General features: G+C 45.5%; 1 protein-coding gene across 8 annotated transcripts in view; it reads left to right on the top strand.

The window, feature by feature from the left end:
• Window positions 1–16,070, top strand: part of Tlk2 (tousled like kinase 2) — a 114,035-nt gene extending 97,965 nt beyond the window's left edge. For 7 of the 8 annotated variants that reach the window (XM_028865141.2, XM_028865144.2, XM_028865140.2 and 4 more), the window contains 5 exons: window positions 1,504–1,673; window positions 3,162–3,300; window positions 8,892–9,003; window positions 12,570–12,677; window positions 14,983–16,070. In XM_028865141.2, the coding sequence (XP_028720974.1) occupies window positions 1,504–1,673; window positions 3,162–3,300; window positions 8,892–9,003; window positions 12,570–12,677; window positions 14,983–15,156 (703 nt within the window). In that variant the 3' untranslated portion in view covers window positions 15,157–16,070. Of the gene's footprint in view, window positions 1–1,503; window positions 1,674–3,161; window positions 3,301–8,891; window positions 9,043–12,569; window positions 12,678–14,982 lie in introns of those variants that run through there. The other variant, XM_037201030.1, reaches the window with a different exon arrangement.
• The last annotated feature ends 10,312 nt before the right edge of the window (window positions 16,071–26,382 follow it).

Below are 26,382 nucleotides of genomic sequence, written 5' to 3'. Positions count from 1 at the left end.
CTTTGGATCAAGTATACCCCTGTGTGTGTCAGGAGTAGGGCTCAAAAAAGTAGTGTTCTTAAATACCAAGGGTGAGAGCCCTGGTCAAGTCTCCACAGGCTGTGGTTATTATTTGCTTTCAGTGACTCCTTGAATACTAGAGAGACTCTCCTCTAAAATATAAGTACTACAACTACTTTGAAAATAAAAAGAATGACTTGAATTCTCTTCTGGTTTAAATTGTATACACGTTCCACCGTGATGGTATTTCCATACTACTCTTGTTTTTCCTGTTGTTCTTTTTAGCACAAACAAGTCACACTGTTGTTTAGAACATCTTCTGAGAGTCACTAGGATATATAAAGGTTTATTTATTTCCAGCTTGCTTGTGGGCCAAAGAATCAGTCCACTGATTACAATAAGAATCTGACTCAGATTTCAGCCTCTCAAATTAGGGAAGGAATATTTCAGATCCGCGCTCAGAGCCCTGAGGCATCAGATGCCGTGCCCTACAGTAGTCTCCCTAAAAGCATGGATTACTGTTCAGTTCTGAGAGTCTACAAGTGTGTGTCTGTAGTCAGGTGCAGTCTTGCTGCTGCAAGTTCAGCCTGGAGCTGCCCACCGCTCCCTTCCTTCCGCAGCATGAGGGGTCAGCTCTAGTAAGCTTTGGTAGTGGGCGTTCAGCTCGGTTCAACCGATGGGTAAGCACACAGTTGTGGTTTCCTTGTGACCTGTGTTCTCGTGGCACCATCTTCCTATGACCCTGTGGCTTTAGGGGGCCAACAGTAAGCTAGGGTGTCTTACTGGACAGTTTGTCCTAAATCTTCCGTCTGTGAGTTAAAGCCCTTTAGCTTCAGTGGTCAAGTGGTTTTTATTCCTGGTTAAGTCCTGACTAGTAAACCTGGAATGATTCGAAAAGGATTCGTCTCTGGCATATTTAAATAACGCATCAGTTGGAACACTTTGGAAGATAAGAGTCATTGCCTGTGGTGCCGGCTGACAGTGGTAGATAATTTGAAATGGAGGTACGTGTGATATAGCGGCATAACTGACAGGAAAAGGCCTGTACCATACAGCAACACTTTGTGTAGTCTTGTGCCAGATAGAGTATACATCCAGTCTTGAGACCTGGGCACTCAGGGTCATATAAAACACTTGTAAGGACAGTTGTGTGATTGGCCACTGCTCAGTGATGAGTACAGGGTGGGTGTGCAGCTCAAATCTAGTTCTTGTCAGTGCTATTATAAGTGGATGGCTAGCTCAAATCTAGTTCTTGTCAGTGCTCTTAGACGAGATGGGCCACAGTGAAATCTGGCACGGTTGATGCCAGTGTGGTGATTAGAGAGGCTGTCTCCAAGAGAGCAAGCGCTTCTCTTCCTGGGAGCCCTCTGGCAGCTGATGATGAATAGAGAGAGGAGCGTTTAGGAGTGAGACGTGTAATACCCGAGTCTTTGCTGGGAATGGTTTAGACAGCTGTAATCTGCTCCTTACTCCACTGTTAAATGCCGGTTTATGTGTCTTCAGGTTTTGTACAGTATTAGAATACTGTGAAGGAAATGATCTGGACTTCTACCTGAAACAGCACAAATTAATGTCGGAAAAAGAGGCCCGATCCATTATTATGCAGATTGTGAATGCTTTAAAGTACTTAAATGAAATAAAACCTCCCATCATACACTATGACCTCAAACCAGGTATGACTAAGTTTTAGGAGACATTATTAATGGAATTTCAGTCTTTTAAGTGACTTGTAAGTTTATTGAGTCAAAGAATTTGACAGGAGCCAAGAAGGATGCCTGGGTGGGTGTGGGAAGAAAGGAGTCCTGGCTACCCAGTGCTGGATGGGTGGGTTGGATTAAATTCTCTGGAGAAACAATGCCTTTGTGTGCTGAACCAGGAAAATTCATGATGTCATTTAGAAACAACTGTTTTGGCAAGTTCCATTTTGTTTTTCCCATTACTCACACTATGAAGCAGTTCCTTTGTCTCAGGTCTCTCTGATCTGTACATGTGTGCCTCATTTCCTTAAGTCCCAGCAGGTTTTCATCTTTTTGAATTTTCATTTAACTTGGTAGTCATCAGGAAAAAGCAAGGAGCTTTTTAATCCCTTATTTTTTGCTGTCTTCAGCTGGTGTTTTGTTGTTGTGGTGGTGGTTTTGCTGTGTGCATGCCTCATGTAGATGGCTCTAAAGCAGCAGAATGTGAGTATTAAGAACCTAGTTCTGGGCTGGAGAGATGGCTCAGAGGTTAAGAGCACCGGCTGCTCTTCCAGAGGACCTGAGTTCAGTTCCCAGCAACCACATGGTGGCTCGCAACCATCTGTAATGAGATCTGGTGCCCTCTTCTGTCATGCAGGCAGACACGCAGAACACTATATATGTAATAAATAAATAAATATTGTTTTAAAAAAACCTAGTTCTCGCCGGGCCTGGTGGCGCACGCCTTTAATCCCAGCACTCGGGAGGCAGATCTCTGTGAGTTCGAGGCCAGCCTGGGCTACCAAGTGAGCTCCAGGAAAGGTGCAAAGCTACACAGAGAAACCCTGTCTCGAAAAAAAACCAAAAAAAAAAAAAAAAAACCTAGTTCTCATCATCTCCTTTAGGCAGGGTTTTTGACTGGTAGCTGTATATAAAAGCTGGCCACTCACTGTTGTTCATGCTCTGTTCTGATGCAGTTGACATGACTAAAAAATCAATTCTAACCAGGTGATTTTGTGTAAACGATGGCTGCTGTGTGACCATTTTCTGTCACTGAAGTCACCACAGTTTCCTGCCGTAGGAGCTCTAGGGGGCGCTCTGGCACCATGTTTGGCTCCCAGGCATGTTTCCTTTGTATGTCCTCCACCCCCGCCTCCACCGACATTGCTGCTCTAAGCCTGCTAGCACAGAGAGCACATCGAAAGGTCATGTGACATTTTCCCACCTTTTTTTTTTTTTTAACCCAACTGTATAAGTGATATTTTACTTTGGCAAGTCATTTTTATTTCCAGTGCCCAGAGTGGATTTTGGCACATTAAACAGGCAATTCTTAGAAAATAAAAGTTGTCTGCAGACACTGTGGCTTCTCCCTGTGTCCAGAGTTAGATTACTTTATTCCAGAGACCTAGAGTTCACTTGTTCCTTCCTGTGTGTCTTTTCTCAATGAAGAAGTCTGTTTATTCATGGAGGTTTTTATCTTTTTAGGTAATATCCTTTTAGTAAATGGTACAGCATGTGGAGAGATAAAAATTACAGATTTTGGTCTTTCCAAGATCATGGATGATGATAGCTACAATTCAGTGGATGGCATGGAGCTAACATCACAAGGTGCTGGTACTTATTGGTAGGTATTCAGGAGGTCTGCCAAGTTGGCTGCTAGGTATGTGGTTCTGTTGTATTGAATCCTTGATGAATAATAATTAATCCTTTGTAGTTTGCTAAAGCAGAAATACCCTGTCTTCTTAGCAGTTTGACTTTTTGTATTAATTTGTCTTATATTTTTTTCTGTTCCTGAAAACCCGTGAGAGAACACTTGTGTAATCTGGTCCTTGGAGATGTATGTGTCTTACACAGTGCTGGCTGTACAAGCCAGTAGAGAATAAGCTTGTTCATGTGTCTAAAAGAATGGCCCTGGATTCTTTACAGTTCAAGTAGAGCCTCTGCTTGTCTTAATGGGATAAGGGATTTGTTTCTAGGATGATGAACTGTCAAGTCAAGAGTTAAGAATTAAGGAGTTGTGAAAATCAGGATGGGAACAAAAATTAAAAAAAAAAAAAATCACAGTATCCCGTAAAATCTCCACATGAAAAAGTGAGCACAGAACCCCTCCCCCCCAAAAAAAGGCCAGGCAGTGGTGGCACATGCTTTTAATCCCAGAACTCAGGAGGCAGAGGTGAGTTTATCTGTGAGTTTGAGGCCAGGCTGGTCTACAGAGTGAGTTCCAGGATAGCCAGACTGTTTCATAGAGAAACCCTGTCTCGAAAATAAAATCAAAGAAAAAGAAAAAGTGAGCACAGTTTAGCAGAATTGTACATGTCTGTTAGCCATGTCCTAAAGATTTGGAGGCTGTTTCTTCCTACTGTACTCTGTCACCCTTCTTCAGCTTTCTCCAGCTAGCTCTGCTTCATAGCTCTGTGAGTGCTCCTGCCTGCTACTGGCTTTTCACTATTACTTTCCCAGTGAGAAGCATAAAGCATGCCTGTGCCTGGGGCATGTAACTTTATAATTATGATTTTATAGTTTTATCCCCTTCTGAGGTGGTCACCTAAAGCCACATCCTGCTTTAAGTAATTAACCTAAAGAAGCCTCCATAGGATAGGTAGGTAACATGCCGATGTACCCCAGCCTCAGAAGGCCCTGGTTTGAATTCTGTCTAGGAATGAGGGGCCCTATGAGGAAGCAGATGAAAGAGGCATGCCATTCAGAACATGTGGAGTGAACCCTGTTCTGCTTAGCTGAGCCTGCTGATTGTTAGGTGGGCAGTGAGCTGCTTTCTGTTGCTCTTTGTGCTTGTGGAAATGGTACCTATAGTCAAGAGTCGAGCCCTAAATTAAAACTTTGAATTTCTAGGTTTAAAATAGAAGTTACATTTATAGTGTTTACTCACTATGGTGGCTATTGTGGGTTAGTCTCCCTGTCGCTAAGTGACACAAAAAATGCATACAGTTGGTGGTTTGGGGTAAGAGGTCTGTTGGCAGAAGTTTCCCTGTGCTGGCAGCCGCTCTCAAACCATTCAGAATCTTAATATTAATTATAACTGCTCAGCCAATAGCCCAGGCTTGTTACTAACTAGCTGTCACATTTTAAGTTATTCCATATTCCTTATTTACACTCTGTCACATTACAGTACCTTTCTTAGCATAGCACGTTCATCTCCTGCTCCCTCTGTGTCTGGCTGGCAACTCTAGACTCTGCCCTTCTTCCCAGAATTCTAGTCTGGTTCTCCTGCCCAGTCAGCTTCTTTATTAAACCAATCACAGCATAATTTTCAGAATTTGATATTCAATAATCACAATGTACAGAAGGATTATGCCACAGCAGAGTTCATTGGCACTTGTGCTTGAGTTTTGTGCTTATTAGTTTGTTCTTTTTAAAAAGTGTAGTCAGTCTGTGTCCCACACTCACTCTCTCTCCCTTACATTTAAAATAGCTATTAAAAAATAATAAAATATGCAAGGTGTAAGAGTGCACACTTTAATCCCAGCACTGGGAGGCAGAAGCAGGTAGATCTCCATGAATATAATTAGTCAGATTGTTTTACATAACAAGTTCTAGGTTATCCAGGCTAATAGTGAGACCCTGAGACTCTGTCTCAAAAATCAAGAAAACAAAACAATGAAGATGATGCTATCGTTATTTCATTGCTACCTAGTACTGTTTTTGCCAATCTATAGAAATTCAGCAATTAAAAATCATAATCTTGGCCGGGCGGTGGTGGCGCACGCCTTTAATCCCAGCACTCGGGAGGCAGAGCCAGGTGGATCTCTGTGAGTTCGAGGCCAGCCTGGGCTATCAAGTGAGCTCCAGGAAAGGCGCAAAGCTACACAGAGAAACCCTGTCTCGGGGGAAAAAAAAAAATCATAATCTTTACCCCAAAGTAGCTTATTAGATGATGTAGAAAGCTATGTATATGAGCAAAGATTAGCCGTGTGATGGCCAATGAAAGTGTGGTTACTTGGTTGTTTGAGTGTTCCTTCTACTTTAATTATAGTATTAATTTAATTGAGTATTTTCCAATGAAAATAGGAGCTGGCCGTGGTAGCACACACCTTTAATCCCAGCACTCAGGAGGCAGAGGTAGATGGACTTCTAAGAGTTTGAGGCCAGCCTGGTCTACATAATGAGTTTCAGGACAGCCAGGGCTATGTAGAAAGACCCTGTCTCAAAACAAACAAACCAAACAAACAAAAACCCACCAAAATAAAGAAATAAAAGCTTAAGAATTGTACATTGATTAAGATAAATGAGCTGAGGGCTTGAGAGATGGCTTAGTGGTGCAGACTGCTTTCAGTGAAAGCATGAGGACCTGAGTTAGGATTTCAGTACCCACAAAAAATAAAGCAAAGCATGCTCACACGTGTCTGCAGTCCTCAGCACTGTGGGGGGCAGAGATGGGAATTACTAGCACCTAGCTCCGGGTTCAGGGAAAGATCCTGTCACAGAGGAATATGGGATAGCCAGGCATGCTGGCACATGTCTTGAATCCCAGCCCTTAAGCAGAACCAGTGAGTTTGATGCCAGCCCAGTCCAGATAGCCAGTTCCAGGTCAGGTAAGGCTACACAGTGAAACCATGTCTCCACAAAAGCAGGGGTAGGAAGAGGAAGCGATAGAGCAGGGCACCTGAGAGTCTCCTTATGTGCACAGGTGTGGATACCTACATAGGCCCGTGCCTACACCATACACAAACTCCTGAACATAGGTAAGGTAAATGAGGAGGGCATGGGGGTACATTCCTTTAATTGCAACCCTCAGAAGGCTGAGGCAGGAGACTTGAAGCAAGTGTTACATAATGAGTCCAAGGGCAGCTGTCCTTCAAAGTGAGACTCTGTCCCCAAACAAACAAAACCAAAAGCAGACAAGAGGTAAGTGAGCTCAGATTATGCTTTGAACATTGTTCCTGAGCTTCATTTCTTCTGTATGAGGACTTTTATTGTGATAAAAATGCAGCCGTGTTTTAGCATAGTTTATTATCATAGGCCTGGTTTCTATAATCTCTCCCAAAGCTCTTCTTAGGAAATAAGAATAGTTACTATTTTCAGTATTGTTTGTATGGAAAAACTAGTTTATTTCTTCATTTATAGCTCGAGAAACTGAATTTTACAAGTTGATTTACCAAACATGTACTGTCAGGTTGAAGTACCTTGTACATTACATTCTAATTTTATTTGTGTGTTTGTTTGTTTCTCAAGACAGGGTTTCTCTGTGTAGCCCTGGCTGTCTTGTAGACCACGCTGGCTTCAAACTCAGAGATCTGCCTGCCTCTGCTGGGATTAAAGGCAAGCACCACCACTACCTGGCTACATTCTTAAAAATCTTAAATTTGCCACTCTGCCTTTTGGATGAGTTCACCGCCCCTGTTCTTCCCTGCCACCTCCTCAGAAAAAAATTATGAATACATTTTAGTGGTCATTTTTAGAATCAAAGTTATATTTGTTATTTATGCAAAGCCATATTTAAGTTGATGTGTATTAAAGAACCAGCAATTGTGAAATCAAGGGTCCAGTGAGTGCTGCTTGGAAGAGCTGTTCTCATAATTTTATTCTTCTGCTTACATTTTTATTTTTCCTCCCCACTCCCCCCATTTTCCTTCATAGTGAATTTAGTGTATTTCAATTTTTAGCATAGTTTATTTTGTTTTGTGTTTTGCTTTGACAATGGAAATCCAACCCACAAACCCACTGCCACCAATCTATACTTTCAGTATATGTCTTAGCTATAGGTATTCATCATAAAATAATCTGGTTCTAGGTTGTCATAATCATCCAGATGTCTGCTATGAAAAAGATGAGAAAATATGGAAGTAAACAAGCTTGACAGAGATGGTAGATGAGCAAAGAAGGATTTAAGTTTAGGTTTTTATACGAGAAACGCGGCAGGCGCCCAGATAAAGACTTTTCTGTAGGTTGGACTTGGCTGGCCTGAGTCTGCAGGGGTTCTCAACCTGAAGGTCGTGACCCTTTGGGAGTCCAACAGCCCTTTCACAGGGTCAGGACCATTGGAAAACACAGATGTTTACATTACAGTTCGTAACAGTAGCAAAAGTACATGTATGAAGTGGCAATGAAAGTAGTTTATGGTTGGGGTCAGCACAAGAGAACTGGATTAAAGGGCCGCAGCATTAAGAAGGTTGAGAACCACTGCTCTAATGTCTTCAGAATTCTGCCTTCCAGCTGAGCTGTGGCTACAATTCCAGGCGTATTTATTTGGTTTCCTAAATGCTCAGAGGTTCTTTCCTTCCACACCATATAATTTTTTGTCCACCGTCCCCTAGGTTATTCAGAGACCCGTGATGGGGAGAGAAGGAATTTAGCTGAATGTCTTTGTGTGGCTTTTGCTATACTAATTGTTAGCCTTTCAGCAAGCTATCTCAACCTTAATGTAGAAAAATAAAACTTTTTCTGTTAACTTGGACTTTAATGTCACTCTGGATTTTACATTGGAATTATTTCTGGTAGAGGTTTCCAAAAGAATCTGTCCTCAGATCCTGAATTCATTTGGACTTTAAAACATTCATTAATTTTAGGGGCTGGAAATGCAGCTAATTGAAAGCTCTGATTCAGTCTTCAGCACTCCCCAAAAAATTGATTTTAGTTAAGTCTGAATATTGTAGGCTGAGTGGATAGCTCCGTGGTAGAACATTTAATTCCATGCATGAGACCATTGGTGTGACCATCCCAGTTGTCACCATCACTACAAAATACTGCAACAACAAAATCGTGAATGACACTTGGAGTCAGCACAAGCCTGAGAAAGGAGGCTGGGGGTGAACTAAGTGAAACTAGAGAGAATAATGACATCTCCATAAGCCGAGAAATAAAACGCCTTAGTGCCACATGAAGAGATTGTCACCTCTGTAAGTTCAAGTGTCCTTTTGTTTACTTGTATATGTTTCTAAGCTGATGGTTGAAATTGAGCATTTGGCATATGTGTGTGTGCACATATATATGTACATTTTATACACACACGTTTGTTTGTTTGTTTGTTTGTTTGTTTGAGAGACGAGGTCTCTCTGCTTATCTCCGACTGTTCTAGTAGTCACTTCTTGCAGAGAGCCATCTATCTGTGCCCCTCTCTACCTACGCCTTAATTAAAGGTCTGCGCCGCCATGCCCGGCTGAGTTGTATTTTTAACAAGGTCCTTTATTTTTTCTTTTTGTATATACTTAGAGTTATATATTCATTTTTCTGAGTGTTGTTATTTCTGTTTTCTCCTAGGTATTTGCCACCAGAGTGTTTTGTGGTTGGGAAAGAGCCACCAAAGATCTCAAATAAAGTTGACGTCTGGTCAGTGGGTGTGATCTTCTACCAGTGTCTTTATGGGAGGAAGGTGAGGAGGAAGGGATGCATATAGCAGCCTGGGGCCACGTCCACTGCCTCAGTCTGGATTCTGCTTTGCAGTTAATCATTGGGATCCTGAAAGTACTGATTTAAAGAAAATAAAGGTTTCTCAGTAAATGCTTCATGGATAGCTACAAATTCCAGGCTGGAGGGCATCTACTGAATTCTCCTAAGGAATCAGAGACATGCGTGTTTTACTCTCAAATATAAGATGTGTTGATTCTGATACGTGTGTGAATTCAATGTGAAACAGGGTGGTTTGTTTGTTTGTTTGTTTGTTTGTTTGTTTTAAAGGTCTTGCTTTGTAGCTGTGGTTGGCCTGTTACTATATAGTCCAGACTGACCTCAGACTCAAGGCAAGCCCCCTGTCCCAGCTTCTTGAATGCTGAGATTATATCAACATTTGTCTTGAAATCATTTAGTAACGTGAACAACCTGCCCAAGAACCATTCTCAAGGTTCTAATCAGATCTGAACCTTGAAGAATCCCTAGATTTTATTTTTAACCACCTCATTAGATAAAGCTGTTGTTAATAAAAATATACCATGCACTTGTGCATGCTGTGAAACCTAGAAGTTTGCCTCAGGTTAGTCCTTATTTATCCTCCATCTTATTTGTTGAGACAAGGTCTCTCACTGAACCTGACTCAGCTAGACTAGCTGGCCAGCAAGTCCCTGCATTCTGTTGTCTCGGTCTCCCCTGTGCTGGGATTACAGGTGTATGCTGCTATATCTGACTTGTTAGTTTAGTTTTGTTTTGTTGAGACTGAGTCTCACTCTAGCCCTGGCTGATTTGGAGCTCTCTATGTTTAGATTGAGCTGGCCTCAAATTCACAGAGATTGTCCTACCTCTGCTTCCTGAGTGAGCACTGAGATTAAAGGAGTGAGTCACCATACCTGGCAAAGATGTATTTTATTACTTATGTTTGTGTGTCTGAGGACATGAGTGTGTTTGCCCATGGAGACTGGACAAGGGTGTCAGCTAGTGTCTCGTTTGCTTTCTGTTACTGTGATAAACACCATGACAAACAAGCACCCACCACAAAACAGCAACATGGGGGTGTGTAGATGTAACCAACCGTCTTATTAAATAAGAAACACAGAAACAATGTAAAAGAGAAAGCCGAGAGGTCAGAGCTAAGAGCTAAAATCTCACTCACCCTTCCTCCTGCTGTCCCAGCTTCTCGAAGAGACCTACTTCCTGTCGGTTCGTTTTTTTATAGTATGTTGTTCTGCCTCTCATTGGTTGTAAACCCAAACACATGACTGCCTCGTCACTGTCTGAATGTACAGCCCCCTAGGTCTTAAAGGCATATGTCTCCAATGCTGGCTATATCCCTGAACACACAGAGATCTTATGGGATTAAAGGCGTGTGCCACCACCGCCACACTCTTGCTATGGCTCTAATAGCTCTGACCCCCAGACAACTTTATTTATTAACATACAATCAAAATAATAATTCAGTACAATTAGATTACCACCACAGGGGTGTTATTTGGATTATGTAAAACTGGATCACAGTCCACCATTGAGAGAAGTCAGGGCAGGAACCATGGAGGAGTGCTGCTTACTGGTTTGCTCCTCATGACTTGCTCAGCCTGCTTGTTCATGATATCAGCCAGGACCACCTGCCCAGAGTGACACTGCCCACAGTAGGCTGGGCCCTTCCTCACCATCTTGAGTCAGGAAGATGCCCCGCTGACTTGTCTACAGGCAGTCTGATGGAGGCAATTCCTTAATTAAGGTTCCAGATGATTCCAGCTTGTGTAAGTTGACACAGCTCACTAGCACAGAAACCCTGGTGCTAGATTTACAAGTTGTGAGGTTGTGAGTTGATTGACCATTGGGAACCAAACTGGGGTTTTCTACAAGAGTAGCAAGTGCTCTTAGCTGCTGAGCCAACCTCCCCCACCCCCCCTTGTGTGTATGTATGTGTGCTGAGAAGGTGATATCAGCAAGTATCCCTTGGCCAAGTATGGTAGTTCATTCCAGTATTTAGGAGTCTGAGGCAGGAAAATCCAAGGAGTTCATGGGAAACCAGAACTATATAGTAAAAACCTATCAAGAAAACCAAGGATGTAGTTCAAAGGCACAGTACTTAGCTTACATGTACAAAGCCCTGTGTTCCATTGCCCACACCCCCAACAATATTTCCTGTCTGTTGTTTCTGATAGAGGTGCTATATCATAAAAGCAAGCAATGACAGTGTTTTCCCTTGGGAGCATATCTGTTCTATACCCACACATGTGTATTTATACAAACACATATTAGGGTCCAGTTGTATAGTCACATCCTCCTGCAGCCTTCAGTATGTTTTGGTATTCAGTTAGGCTGAACAGGCATAAAGCAGATGGGAGTTTGGCAGCTCCTGTGAACTCTTAATATTTTGATTAGATTCCCAGACCAAGCTCTTAACACAGACAACGCCTTCCTCTTTAACCTCTTGGTCTTTCTTTATCCAGCCTCTCCCAACACAGAGCTATGCAGAACTAGTGGAGCTTAGTCATTGTGTGTACTGTCTAGTAAGGTTGAGTTGTTGTTAATGGTGTGGGCATTGCAGTGAGCTTGAGCCTGTTTTTCAAAGTTGATTAGGAAATTGCAACTTGAAGCACAGTAGCACTTTTTGTTTGTTTGTTAGGTTTTGTTTCTTGAGGTAGGATCTTGTTATGTAGTCCAGACTGGCCTAGAGCTCACTGTGTAGCCTTTGCAGGCTTTGAAATCACAGTGATTCTCCTGTGTCAGCTTGCTAAGTGATGAGGTTGATTACCGGTGTAATCCCATCCCTCATACTTAGTGTGAGAAAAAAAATTTTCTTTAACATTTTTTTTTAGATTTATTTACTTTATGTGTATGAGAGTTTTTCCTGCATGTAAATACGTGCACTTTCTGAGTTGAGAAGAGGGCATTGGATACCCCGAGGCTGGAGTTACAGGTGGTTGTGAACCTCCACGTGGGTGCTGGGAACCAAACGGCCAGTGTTCTCAGTTGCTGAGCCATCTCTCTAGCTTCCCTTGGTTTGTTTTTCCATCCGTTTTTGGTTTGGTTTGGTTTGGTTTTTGGTTTTTTGTGGACATCTTGGCTTGGCTAGTGGCACATAGATCTGTGTAGTCACCTAGGGTGTGACTCAGAGCTCAAGAAGCTGCTCATTTCTGTTCTGAGTCTTTCTTTGCTGTGAGCAAAGCTAGGGATAGGAGAAGCTGCTGCTAGTTCTGTCTTCTGCCTTGACCTGGTCCGTAAGCTTTGGCCCTTCCCCATTGAGAAGGTCAGAGCCGGGCGGTGGTGGCGCATGCCTTTAATCCCAGCACTCGGGAGGCAGAGCCAGGTGGATCTCTGTGAGTTCGAGGCCAGCCTGGGCTACCAAGTGAGTTCCAGGAAAGGCGCAAAGCTACACAGAGAAACCCTGTCTCGAAAAACCAAAAAAAAAAAAAAAAAAAAAAAAAAGAGAAGGTCAGAGGTAAGAATTAAAGAAGGGCATCCCCAGAGCTTGGAGACTTCTGTGGTACTGAAGTGTATAACCAGAGGCCAACATTTGTTTATTTTGTTTTTATATGACAGCCTTTTGGCCATAACCAGTCCCAGCAAGATATTTTACAAGAGAATACTATTCTTAAAGCTACTGAAGTACAGTTCCCACCAAAGCCAGTAGTCACACCTGAAGCAAAGGTAAGTTTGATTCGTTGGCCAGCAGAAATGGCTGGCTTCCTGTGTCATTTCTTTGGGTGATAGGAACTGAATTATTTAATATGAAATTCAGCCATTAGTAAGCAGCAGGATGGGGACAAATTGCTATTCTGTGTTTAAGAACAGTGGGTAGAGAGTATTGCTTATAGTCTGCCCACCCCACCCCCAAGTTCAGGAAAAGGAATGTTCACAGGCAGATAGTACTTCACAATGGCTATATGGCACAGAACAGGGAAGGACAGGTAGACTGTGTAGAGTTAGACCTAGTGGTGTGCAATAGTGGAATAGTGTGGGCATTGCAGTGAGCTTGAGCCTGTTTTTCAAAGTTGATTAGGAAATTGCATCTTGAAGCACAGTTAAAACCCCAGCTGGTCCCAGGACTTTTTTTGTTTGTTAGGTTTTGTTTCTTGAGGTAGGATCTTGTTATGTAGTCCAGACTGGCCTAGAGCTCACTGTGTAGCCTTTGCAGGCTTTGAAATCACAGTGATTCTCCTGTGTCAGCTTCCTAAGTGACGAGATTACAGGTGTGAGTCACCACTCTCATCCCTCATACTTGGTGGGAGAAAACAAATTTTTTTAACATTTTTTTAGATTTATTTTATGTGTATGAGTGTTACTGCCCCCAGGAAGTGTGGTCTGTCTGGGGAGCTAAGACCTACACAGGAGAAATGATGTAGAAGTACTAAGGTAGAAAGGTGAGAGCCCCGTCTCCATTTTTGATTGGCATGGTTGCGGTAGGCCTCCATGATGAACTGCTATTTGATCAGTATCTTGAATGATGTGTAAGTCGGAGCCGTGGGTAGATTTGAGGGAAGTGTGTTCTACAGAGAAGTAAAGAGAATTGTAGAAGTGCAGAGCCAATGGGAAATGGCTGAGAAGCAGGCAAACGGTGTGGTCACGGCAACTGTGGGTCCAGTTTTAAGAGCCTACTCTGGCAGCTGCGTGGAGATATCACAACACATTTATATGATCAGGTTGCAATCTGTGAGAACCTGTTAAAACTCTAGTTTGTGTATTTCACTAGGAAAGGCTCATTTTCAAATCTAGGAGTTCCATGTTCATTCCTCTGAATGTCTCTTAGCTTCCAAATACTTTAATCAAGCAGATACCTGTGTCTTCAATTTTGAAAAGTCAGAATTGCCCTTCTACCTTTATATTTTGTTAACTAAACACAGAAAAAGAAAATCACTTGTTTCATGTTTAGGATTTTTCTGTAAATAAGCCTCCTTTATTTATCTATGCTGAAGTCTGAATGCCAGACCATTTGCTTGATAGGTAAAACACTCTACCTCTAAGTTCCATCCACAGCCAGATTTTACTTTGTTAAGCAGTTTTAGGTTCAGGTTCATAACAGAATAGAGCGTGAAGAACACAGTTCCCATGCATGGTCTCCTTGCTCCACAGCCTGTCCTGTCAACATCCCATCATCAGGCTGGGATGTTGTTGTCTTCTGTGAGCCTGCCACACATCACTATCAGCTTACTGTGAAATACAGACTTTTGATAAATATGATGTTTTAGACTTTAAAACTAACTCATCGGGGCCGAGGATATAACTAAGTTGATAGAGTGCTTGCGTGGAACACACAAAGCCCTGGGTTCCATCTCTAGCACTTTATAAAGCAAATGTGGTTGGGTGCACATATGTAATCCCAGTACTCTAGATGTGAAGGCAAGGGGATCAGAAATTCAGGGGCATCCTTGGCTACGTACTGAATTTGAGACCAGCATGGGATACAAGAAAAACAAACAACTTGACTTCATTTAAATAAATTGCATTATAAAATTTGAATAAGTTGAATTCTCTGATCAAGAAAAAAAGACTTAAAAGTCTTTTGATAAGAGTTGCCTAGCTGGGCAGTGTTGGCGCACACCTTTAATCCCAGCACTCAGGAAGCAGAGCCAGATGAATCTCTGTGAGTTAGAGGCCAGCCTGGTCTACAGAGCGAGATCCAGGACAGGCTCCAAAGCCACACAGAGAAACCCTGTCTCGAAAAAACAAAACAAAAAAAGAGTTTCCTAAACATGACTTCACTGCCTTCTGACTGGCTGGGAAGGGAGCTTCCGTGTTGATAGTGTGGTTAAGTCAAATCATGTCTAATACTCAGCAAACCTCAGTACTACTGTTGGCCCTTGTCTTCTCTGCTCTGCCTGATGGATTTGGGAAGGCTGTAAACCTTTTGTGAGGGTGGCTTTGCTCTGGCTAGCAGTGGTTTGGGTCCCTGGGGTTCCCACTGGAGTAACAGGATTATCTCCTTCAGTCTCTTGTATGAAACTTCCTTTTCCAGGCATTTATCCGGCGATGCTTGGCCTATCGAAAAGAGGACCGTATCGATGTCCAGCAGCTGGCCTGTGATCCCTACTTGTTGCCTCACATCCGAAAGTCAGTCTCTACAAGTAGCCCTGCTGGAGCTGCTATTGCATCAACCTCTGGGGCATCCAATAACAGTTCTTCGAATTGAGACCAACTCCAAGGCCACAAACTGTTTCAGCACACAAAGTGGACACATGGCATCAGCAGTGGGTTTGGAACACAGTGAATCCGAATGGATCTCATGAAACCTGTACCAGGTGCTTTTATTTTCTTGCTTTTTTCCCATCCATAGAGCATGACAGCATCGATTCTCATTGAGGAGAAGCCTTGGGCAGCTCTGGCCAGGCCTCAGAGGAGAAGGCCCCGCCCGAGGTTCCGGCGTCAACGGTCACTGTGTGTGACTGCTCTGAGTGAGGAAAAATTAAAAAGAAAAAACTGGTTCCATGTACTGTGAACTTGAAAACATGCAGACTCAGGGGGTTCCCTGATGCAATGCTTCAGATGAAGAATGTGGACTTGAACTACAGACTGGGCTAGTCCAGTGTCTATATTTAAACTTGCTCTTTTCTTTTAATAAAGTTTAGGTAACATCTCCTGAAAAGCTTGCAGCACAAGGCTCGGCTGGGGATGGTGTTTGACTTGGGAGGAAAAGTTGCTCTTGCCCACTAAAGGCACTAGAGTTAGTGTTCTACCCTAAAGAATTTCAGTTTTCAAAACATGCAGCTTCCCTCGCCCCGTTTTTATTTTTGAAAGATTACATTTGGTCATAAAGTGAAACCGGTATTAGCGAGTACTTGGCGGCAATGTTCATTCCAGTCAGATGCAGCTGCCTCCGTCTGCCTGCTCTCCGCTGGCGATTGCCTCCCTCACCTCAGGGAGAAATGGCGTGGGAGTTTGGAGACGCGTGGGCTTCGCCATCGGACAAAGAATGGGGTGAGAAGGCTGCAGCTGGAAGCTCTCTAGGTTTTCAGATATTTCTTCACAATTTGAACACTTGACGGTTGTCCCTTTTAATTTATTTGAAGTGCTATTTTTTTAAATAAAGGTTCATCTGTCCATGCAGTCCTCCTGGTTTCTCTGAATATAGTAACTGTCGAAACGGCTTCTAGAGGTAGACAGAAGGCTCCAGGGCTGGGCAGCTCCTCCCTACAGTCTGTGCTCACAGGATGCTCTACATTTCTTGTTAACTGAGCTATTAACGTGGTCAGCCCATGAGCTTCCCTCTCTCTCAGATCTTTGGGGAGAAAACAACCTCTCCCAAGTGTCTGAATTTGGTGTGTGCGCGCTGGTGTGTGTGTCTGTGAGCGTGTACACTCTTCTAACTCACTTCAGTGGATTCATCTAGTGGGAATTAAAAAAAAAAAAACTCAATGAATATAGGTTTTTCAGGTATGAACTTTGTTCTGGAGTTTTGTTTTTTTCAATTTGTCTTATTTCTGAGATGTGTGAGCATCTAAAGCTGGTGCTGAAATGGGAGCCGCCTGGCCCCGCTGTGCCCTTGGAACAGCAGAGCGCTCTGCAGGAGGGGTTGGAGGCCAGGGCCCGCACATGTGGTAGCCAGCTTGGAATGTTACTGACATGTGGCAAGAGGGCCAGCCAGAAATACTTACAGATGGAGAGTTGAGAGCGGGGGCGGGGAGTCAGGAAGGGCAGAGAGCTCTTAACAAGTCATGGCTCTGATGCTCTGTACATGTGTGAAGTGCCGCCACCGAGAACACATTTCTGAGACCCTGTGTACTCTGTAGTCCTGCCCCACTTTCCTCAGTATCAAGTGATCTTAAAGGGAGGCAGAACATTCCAAACCAAAGGAAGTTTGTAGGCAGGTCTTAACACATGGCGTTCTGAAGAAAAAGTTAGCTCCTGAGGCTTTGGTATCCCAGCTTTTAAAACAGCTATTTTTTTCTTGAAATGCAAATTTGGTATGTACCCCTCCCCTGGCCCAAACACTAGGCCTGGAGCCCAAGACCTTACATACCGCCAGGCAAGCCCCTCTACAGCTAAGCTATCCTCTGCCTCCACCCCCAGTGACTGCCTTCAAGTAGCTAAGTAGAGTGCAGGTCAAGCCCAGCAGTGACAGGATGTTGTCCACATGCCTGAAGAACGAGTGAAGCAGCAGCCATGTTAAACCAGCTCAAAGGGGCTAAATTTGTCCCTTTGATCCTTCATCCTAATGATCCTACACTTTCTAAGTTTTGACTCATTTGGGAAAAGATGCAGTGTCTTTCGGCCTTCCCTCACTTCCTGCCCCATTTCCTCGGTTCCTAGCAGTGTGTGGCAGGGCTTCTTTTATGGTCTGCCTTTCTTCCCTTATCCTGAAGAAGGGCACCCTCCCCTTGTTGCTGTCGTTCAGTCTGGGTCCTGGCTGGCCCGGGTTCAATCTGAGCATGCACTGCATCTTTCCACTGCCTGGAGCAGCCCCAGAGAACACACACTGACCTCTTCTATTTGAGGAGCCAGGAAAGTGGAGTTCTCTGAAGTAAGATGGGTTTCACTTTGTCCAAGGTTTAGTTCTTTATTGCCACAATGTTGATTTACCCTATCCAGTGTCTCATCCTTCTAACATTGAGGTGTGACTGTCCTCTACAAATACACTGGGCTGCATTCATGATGTCCCAGGACACATATGGCCCATAGTTGGACTCTCTTTCATATAATACAAAAAAAGTACTAATTTATGGCAGAGTGGTGGTGGCACACGTCTTTAATCCCAGCACTCAGGAGGCAGAGACTGGCGGATCTCTATGTAGGTCAGCCTGATCTACAGAGTGAGTTCCAGGACAGCCAGGACTACACAGAGAAACCCTGCCTTGAAAAACCAAATATATATATATTAGGGCTAGAGAGATGGCTCAGAGGTTAAGAGCGCTGACTTTTCTTCCAGAGGTCGTGAGTTCAATTCCCAACAACCATATGGTGGCTCACAACCATCTGTAATGAGGTCTGGTGTCCTCTTCTGGCCTGCAGGGATACATGCAGGCAGAACACTGTAAACATAATAAATAAACAACATAGTAAATATTTTTAAAAAATACTAATTTATAATTAAATTTATCCAGACGGTTTTGCCCTTTCCCAGCAGTGGGTGTATGGCAGAGTATGTATTAAAAATAAAATATAAGGAATTTTAGGGTGATGACCTAGGTTTAATCCCTGAGACCCCAGAAAACTGGCTTCCCCATACCTGCCTTGGTACTATCATTACCCACACACAGATAAATAAATGTAATTTTAAAAAGAAATTAATTCCCAGCCTCTTGATTCGTTGTTCAGGTTCTTCAGCCTCATACAGGACCCTCTCTCATCATCAGGGGGAATAGCCATGGGAATCTTGGTAGCTGGTAGGGTTCCCATGAGTCCTACACGCATAATGGAAATATGGTGACCCATTTAGTCCTTTCTGTGGCTCTGATATCCCGAGAACTAGATGTGGTCGTGGAGATACGGCAGTGAAGAGCATACTGGATGAAGGCCTTGTTAAAGGCTCCCAGTCCCATGAGAGCCCAGGCCTAAGAGAATTTGAGGGCCAAAGGGGAAGGAGCTGGGCTCCTAAGCTATAAGAACCCTTATGCTGTGGCTGACCTGCCACACTGGATAGCTTTCAGAGACCTGGTTCCTTTGCTGTAGTCTGGGAGGGGCAGGTTTTCTTCTAGCCGAGATTAGCAGTTAGAGCATTGTTTCTTAGTTTAGAAAATAGCTCTCCCTAAACAGATATCTAGGGTCCTAAAGCGAGAAGCGAGCACTGGGACATCCTAAGAAGATAACGTGTAACTTGGCCACTCTTCAGTGATTTTCTTTTCTTCTGAGTCTCCTTCCCTTCCTTACCAAGTCGTTCTGATAGCCCGAGTGCCTCCTTTTCCTCTTCTTTCTCTCCCTTCTTCCTCTTCCTCCTCTTTCAATTCTTCAGGCAGAATCACTCAGGCTTTATAGTTAGGCCTGAGTTCAAATCCCATTTTTGCCAGCTTCAGAGACCTCTTGCGCAGTGGAAATAAGTTAGAGAGAAGGTAGATAATGGGCCTGACACACAGGAATGCTGAGAAATAGTTAAGATGACAAGACCTTATAAGAGGAGCTGAGTTTGGAACCCCGGAGGTCACTGGTTTCAAGTTCAGAACCTTGCTACTTTGGCAGGGAATCATTTAGCCATTCAGTGTTGGTGGGTCTCATTCTGCCTGGAAGACGGGGAACATCAGCAACACTGGGAGTGATATGTCCAGTCTCGGGCCCCATCCCACTTATCAAAAATTGGAGCTAGAGGCTTAAATGTGTATGTTACTTCTAGGTGGTGCTGATCCAGGTGCCTGTTTGAGAACATAGCTATGGACAGGTAGACTCCCAAGGCAGGATGAGCCTGGAAGGTTCCGTTTCCACTCATCTGCCTGCCTGCCTGCCTGCCTGCCCTGTTGTGACTGTGGCAGGGTCATTGGAGAGGATAGCTGTGAGACCTCTTAGCAGCCTGCCTGGCAAGTGTGAGGATGTATGAAAAAGACACCTGTCCCTCCATTTGATTATGGGACTATTTAGCAACAGACCCCTAAACCCCCACCCCCAAGAAATCAGAACTTTCAAGGAAGCTTATGCTAGGAAAGAAAAAAAATCACCTAAAGCCTGGGCCAGCTGAACCTGGAAAAAGATTTGCAACTTGTCATACCACTTTGAGGAGACAGTGACGGGTCATTGGCAGCAGGACCGCCCCGGGTCAGGTCTGCTTAGTTGTGCGTAATAGCTCTTGCTTTCTGTTGAAGCTTAAACCTCATGTGGGGACCTGAAGATGGACTTGGAGGGTCCCTGGAGCCCTTTGTCCCTTTTCACAATGTGCCTACATTGAGTAAATCTCCTTTTCCTGCTTTTCACTATCTTAATTTCAAGCTTTTTACGGGCTTATTGAAGATGGGTGACAGAATCTGGCTTATCAGAGCAGCTAGGTGGAACCCAAGGCCTTGCACATAGCAGGTTTCTGGCTTCTTCTGAACTCCCCAACTGCAAGGGAGTTTTGTCCTGTTCTATTTTTATCTTTGGGAATCAAAGTCTAGCTTAAGCTCAGGACCTCTGGACTGTCGTTATGGGGATTGGCAAGAAGGCCCTAGACATACCAGGAGTCCTAACAGTACCCTTGGGCAAAGCTGCTCACCTTGGAAGCCTCAAACTCTGAAGCCATGGGGTATCTTATGAATTAGTTCATTAGGGTTTCCTCATACATGAGGGGTCCAGGGCTACAGGAAGAGAGATGGCTTCAACAGGCGGTCTGGATTGGGGTGAGCACAGATGAGCTGTAGCTCTTTCGGAGGGGAGAGTCCTGAGAATTGAGGGAACCTGCCAGAGGCTGAAAAAACAGGCAAGTCTGGGGGCAGAGAACACAAGAGTGCTTTTGTGCAGGCGGAGCCCAGCAGGGGCCTTAGACAGACTGGAGTCTGCCAGGGATGTGAGAGAGTGTGTGTGTGTGTGTGTGTGTGTGTGTGTGTGTGTGTGTGTGTGTGTGTGTGAGATGTGAGTGTGTGTGTGTGTGATGTGAGTGTGTGTGTGTGTGTGTGTGATGTGTGTGTGTGTGTGTGTGTGTGTGTGTGTGTGTGTGTGTGTAAGGCTCTAGGCAGGAGACCCCATGGTGAGAAGGGTCAGAGAGCATCGGCTGGCTGGTAACTCAGCCCCACCCATCTGGCCCTGGGTCAGGCCCCTGGGTGTGGCAGTTAAGTGTCCGGTTAGAAGACTGTTAACCTCAGGTCTGCTAGCCTCAAGCTTTCTTCTCCTGGAGACTGCTGGGGGCAGGGGGGGGAGGAGGAGGAGGAGGAGGCAGCGGCGGCAGCAGCAGCAGCAGCGTATAGAAGGAAAGGGGCCTTATCTGTTACAGACTAAGAAACTGAAGTCCAGAGCCTTTGGTGACAAGCAGTAGATGGAGCTGTAGTAACTAAAGGGGCTGCAGTTGAACTTTTGTGAGCTGGGTTCACTGAGTGCCATGTTTGCGCAGAGGTGGCTGTGGGCAAAGTTGGCACTTGGGCCTCCAAACAGACAGAGGCATATGTTTGTCCTAATCTAGGCCAGTCTTTTTTTTTTTTTTTTTTTTTTTTTTTTTTTTTTTTGGTTTTTTTGAGACAGGGTTTTTCTGTGTAGTTTTGATGCCTGTTCTCACTCTGTAGACCAGGCTGGCCTCGAACTCACAGAGATCTGCCTGACTAGTAGTCCTCAGGGATCTACATGCAAGTGCAGCCGGCCTGGGCAGCAGCCTGCTTCTGCAGTCCTGGGCTAGAGACTGGCAGGAAGAGAGTGGAGATGTGGCTTCCCAGAACATCATCAGGGTTCCCTCATATCTAGGCCTATCATCCTTGATTTATATGTGTTCTTCAGTATATATATATATATTATTTTCTATTTTTATTTTATTTTTATTTTTTTAAGATTTAATTTATTATTATGTACACAGAAGAGGGCACCAGATCTCATTACAGATGGTTGTGAGCCGCCATGTGGGTGCTGGGAATTGAACTCAGGACCTCTGGAAGAACAGTCGGTGCTCTTAACCTCTGAGCCATCTCTCCAGCCCTCTATTTTTATTTTTTAAGATGGGTTCTTATGATATAGTCCAGGCTATCCTGAAACTCATTGTGTAGCCTAGGTTGGCCTGGAACTCACAGTCCTCCTGCAGCCTCCAGAGTACTAGGATTACTGGCATGCTTCACTACCCTAGTTTGGTCTTATTATCTTGCTCATAAATCAGGAAGCCATGGACCTAGGGAGATGCCTTGATTGGTGAAGTGCTCGGGAGGCAAGCAACGAGGCCCTGCGCTTAGATCCCGCGGTAGTGCACACCTCTAATGCCAGCACTTGGAAGGCAGAGATAGACACCTGAGGTCAAGGCCAACCTGGTCTGTAAGGAGTTCCGGGTCAAGAGCAACTGAAGTCACTGGATGTGGACCTGGCTTCCACACACATGGCTGCATACATGCACGCATGTTCACCCTCACACATGAACACATACTCATAGATTTAGAAGACTTAGTTCTTCCTGTCCCACTTGTAGAAACTGTCTTAAATGGATAAATGGGAAGAGTTCTCTCTGCCTTGACTTATTTGAGGTTGCTGTAAGCATGAAGGTGGCATGGGGGCGGGGGCGGGGTTGTGAACAGCAGGTTTGGCTAGTCACTGTCTGTCACTGAGCCTAGGGTAAGACAGGAAAGATGTGTCCTTCCAAATTAACTCCAGAAGCCCTGGCTCTTTGTGTCAACACTTTTGTTTTGTTTCGGGTTTTTGGTTTTTTTTTTTGTTTGTTTTGTTTTGTTTTCAAGACAGGGTTTCTCTGAGTAGCCCTGCCTGTCCTGGATCTTGCTCTGTAGACCAGGCTGGCCTTGAACTCACAGAGATCCTCCTGCCTCTGCCTCCTGAGTGCTGCGATTAAGGGCATGCACCGCCGCCACACCTGGCCAAAAATAAAAATCTTACAAACAAAAAAAAAAAAAAGATAACAGAAGTCCCCAGGTGCCCAGTCTGCTGGAGGCTGGGGAAGGGCTGGCCAACCTTTTCAGCCTGGAGTCGTGACTGGGCCAGCTGGACGCAGCCACTCGGCTGCTCTTGGTCTAGGGCTCTACTCCACCAAAGGCCAGGGGTAGATTGGGCCAGTTCAGTATTTTGAACTTTCCTTTTATTTCTGGGCCACTGTTGAAGGGACTGAACCCAGTCTTGCTTGAAACAGGATCTTATTCTAACCCAAGCTGACTTGGAAGTCATTGTGTAGACCAGGCTAGCCTCAAGGTCACAGCTGATCTCTTGTCGCAGTCTTCCAAGTTTACAAGCATGAACCAGAGGAAAGGAGAGCGGAAGTTCCAGAGGTGCCGTGAACACCTTTTTCAGCCTGTCCTCAGTGCAGAGGTGCTGTGCTCTGGGTTGTGGAGGAGGCCTTGGAGAGCACCCAGAGTGACACCCACACACCAGCTGGGTGACAGAAAGTTCTGGAGACTCCGTCCCACCCAACTGCAGCTGATTTCTTCCTCTCGTTTCCTGGTCCCCTCCTGTCCTTGCTGTGGTGCCGTGAGTGAACCTCAGCCCATTCCTGAACTCCATTGCCAGCTTGTGTTGAGTCCCGTTGAATCCCAAGCCGAGCTAAGGGCAATGAGCGAGCCTATGAGAGGTAAAGCAATAGATCCTGTGGCAGCCTGGGCTCCCAGTCCTGAGTCTGTCTGCTCTGAGCTGACTCCAGGGCCCTGCTGACAGCTGGCAACATTCCTGTGGCTTCTCTAAGTAGGAGTTTGTGTCCCAAACTCCAGGGAGTCAAAGTCTGGACTCTCGACTTGGGCAGGAAGTCTGCACCTCTTGCATCCTGGAAGGGACTGCAACCATCTCTTAAGCCTCCAGGAGCTAAAAGGCAGGTTGGGAGTCAGGAGCAGGAGCAGTTTGCTCTAACACAGACTTCAGGCTGAACCCCAGGAAGACATACAGGGAGGGAGTCCTTCCAGGGAGAGGGGAAGGACCTAGGGACAGTGGACAGAATTCTCGGGTGGCCACGATGGGATAGGTTAGCCAAGAGATAACAGAATGCCACAGGGCTCCCCAGTAATGGGACAGGGGAGGGATGATTTCTTTAGGTTCAACGATAAATTCCCTAGAACCGCATATCTGGGAGCCAAACCTGGATGTTCCAGAGCTGGGCGAGACTCTGGCTTGGAGAAGGTGTGGAGCAGGCCTGTGTGCCTCTGTGGGCTCACACCTCCTTTCTAGCTGTTTGGAGCAAGAGCCGCCCAGGTCTTCCCAGACTCCTCCCAAGCATCCAGTAACAGCCTCACTGTCTCTTGTCCTCTTCTCCTTAAGCTTTGCTGTGGGTCTGGCCTGCTGGGTCGTCCTGCTTCCCTGGGCATTGTTGACTGTAGAGGTTGCTGAAAGACAACCCTTAAGTACAGTGAGTAAAGTCACCAATCCATTTATCGAGGAGTCCTGAGTCTCAGAGAGGGACAGCGACTGTTAAAGGACAGAAGTCAGGGGTGGAGCAAAACCCCACTCACCTTTGACAGCCATGCCCGGGCTTCTGCACTGTCCTGGGGCGGTCTGTTCACAGACATGCATTTTTCTGTTTGTTTGTTTTTCAAGACAGGGTTTCTCTGTGTAGCTTTGCGCCTTTCCTGGAACTCACTCGGTAGACCAGGCTGGCCTCGAACTCACAGAGATCCGCCTGCTCTGCCTCCCGAGTGCTGGGATTAAAGGCGTGCGCCACCACCACCCGGCACAGACATGCATTTATTAGCCAGCGACACCAGGCATCGAGACACTTCTACGGAGACTTGTTTAGACGTCGGGCTGCCTGTTTTGTACACAGTCAAACCTGCAAAGGTCTGAGCGACAAGGGAAGGCGTCTCAGTCACGATTAATCTGGCCTGAACACACCTCATGGGTACTGAGAGGGAACAAGGCAGGCAACGTGAAGGGTCCTGAGTAAGGGAGACCCCGATGTCCAAACAGCAAAGACCAACAGGACAGGAGAGGATTCTGTTTCCTGAGCAGCTCTGTAGGGCTCTGCCATCCCTGAAATGTAAATGTTTGAAGTCTTAATGCTGGTAGGAATCATGGTCCCTTTACCAGTCTCTGTGAGCTCAGAGAGAACAGAACTGCTAAAGGTCACGAAGCTGGTGAGTGGAGGAACCTGGACTCCTATTCCTGTCCTTAACTCCGGAGTTTGGGCTCCTCCCACCAGACTTCTCTAATGAAACCATCCCCACCATGCCCACCGTGGCTGACTTTGTCAACATTTGAAGGGCATTGTCAGGGTCTGAAGACTCCATTCTCAGTTCCCATTTCACTATAGCAAGTACCAGCTGAGCATCAAGTCCCCAGACCCAGAAGGAGACCCACTGAGTGTCAAGCATCTAGACAGGGACTGACCTGACAAGTAACAGGCTGTCAGGAACTGTACCACCTGAGCTGGGCTGTGGTGGTGGTGGTGGCGGCGGCGGCGGCGGCGGCGGCGGCGGCGGCGGCGGCGGCGGCGGCGGCGGCGCACGCCTTTAATCCCAGCACTCTGGAGGCAGAGGCAGGCAGATCTCTGTGAGTTCAAGGCCAGCCTGGGCTACAGAGATCCAGGACAGCCAGGGCTGTTACACACACACACAAAAAAAAGGAACTGTTCCACCACTATGTGGTGAGTAAGCCACCGGCACAGTGCCTCAAATCTCAGCCCTCATGACACCTGGCACTCCTGACAGCCTGTGGCCAAGAGCCTCTGGATCCTTTTGTTTTTTGTGTGTGTATGTGTGCAACTGCTAACGAATGCTGTACTGTAGCATGCGGAGGTTAGAGGACAGTCACCTTCCACACTGAAGACAGGATCCTTTTTATGTTGTTTGTTGTTGTATGTGCCAGGCTGGGTAGCCTTCAAGCTTCTCCATTCAACCGTCTCTACTGCCTGTCTTGCTATAGAGGCATGAGAATTACAGATGTGTGAGCCTGCAACTGTGTGAGCATGTCTTTGTTTTCCCAGCAGTCAGTACAAGGTGATGCTAACGGTGCCTCTCATGGGCACCACAGTGGGTCCTGTGCTGGCAACTCAATAGAGCCACGTCACACTCTTACGATGTCAGGGTGTTGTGGGGTGTTTGCCAGAGAAGACAACTCGGACATGGGTTTAAGCCACTAGAAAGTCTTTATTAGCCAGCCAGCGACTACACTGGGTGTTTGGGATCCTGTTATAGCCCTGAGCCTTTCTCTGGGTGAGCTTTTAAGCACAAAAACCATCTTCTGGCTTGACATACTTCAGTTAACAAGAACCGTCAGCCAGAAGCAGAACTTCAGAAGCCAAAAAGCAAGGTTAGGACATTTCCCACAACTATGGACTTCGATGGATTAGGTTTCTGTTTTCATGTTGGCAGGTGGTGCTGTGTAGGTGCTGAGTTTCCAGCCGGAATGACATTCCATCATGGAGTCAGCTGTGCTAAGATCTGGGGCTCTGTTACAAGGTGTTGGCTTGTGTTCTGCCAGGTGGGCAGTTTCTACCAAAACTTCCTCTGGCTGGTGAAGGAGGGACCCAATTCTATTCCAAAGCATCCCCCGTGTTAGGCTGTTGAGTTAGGAAGATGCAGCTTGGATGTAGCTGGCAGATTCTCCAATCCCTCAGAGATGACAAGACTTGTAAGGAGGGGAGCTGTGAAGAGAAGGCAGCCCCAGCATGGCCGGGTTTGTATAGGTTCCCAAGACATGTTGAACCAAGAAGGTAGATCCCAAGGGGCTGTGAAGCCATGAGCAATTCCCAGGAGCCAATCCCTAGCCTGCTCAAGCCCACCGTGAGTGAGCAAGGGGCTTTGTTCACTTGGCTGACTGTAAGGGTTGTGTGGCTAGGGGAACCTCTCCAGGGCTCCGCAGGGGCTCCTTTTAGGGGCTCCTTTTAGGGGCCTGCTATAGTAAGCCT

Source organism: Peromyscus leucopus, chromosome 8b (assembly GCF_004664715.2).
Source record: "Peromyscus leucopus breed LL Stock chromosome 8b, UCI_PerLeu_2.1, whole genome shotgun sequence".
Lineage (NCBI taxonomy): Eukaryota > Metazoa > Chordata > Mammalia > Rodentia > Cricetidae > Peromyscus > Peromyscus leucopus.
Note: the sequence above shows the minus strand (reverse complement) of the source record. Positions and strands in the feature narration are given on the sequence as shown.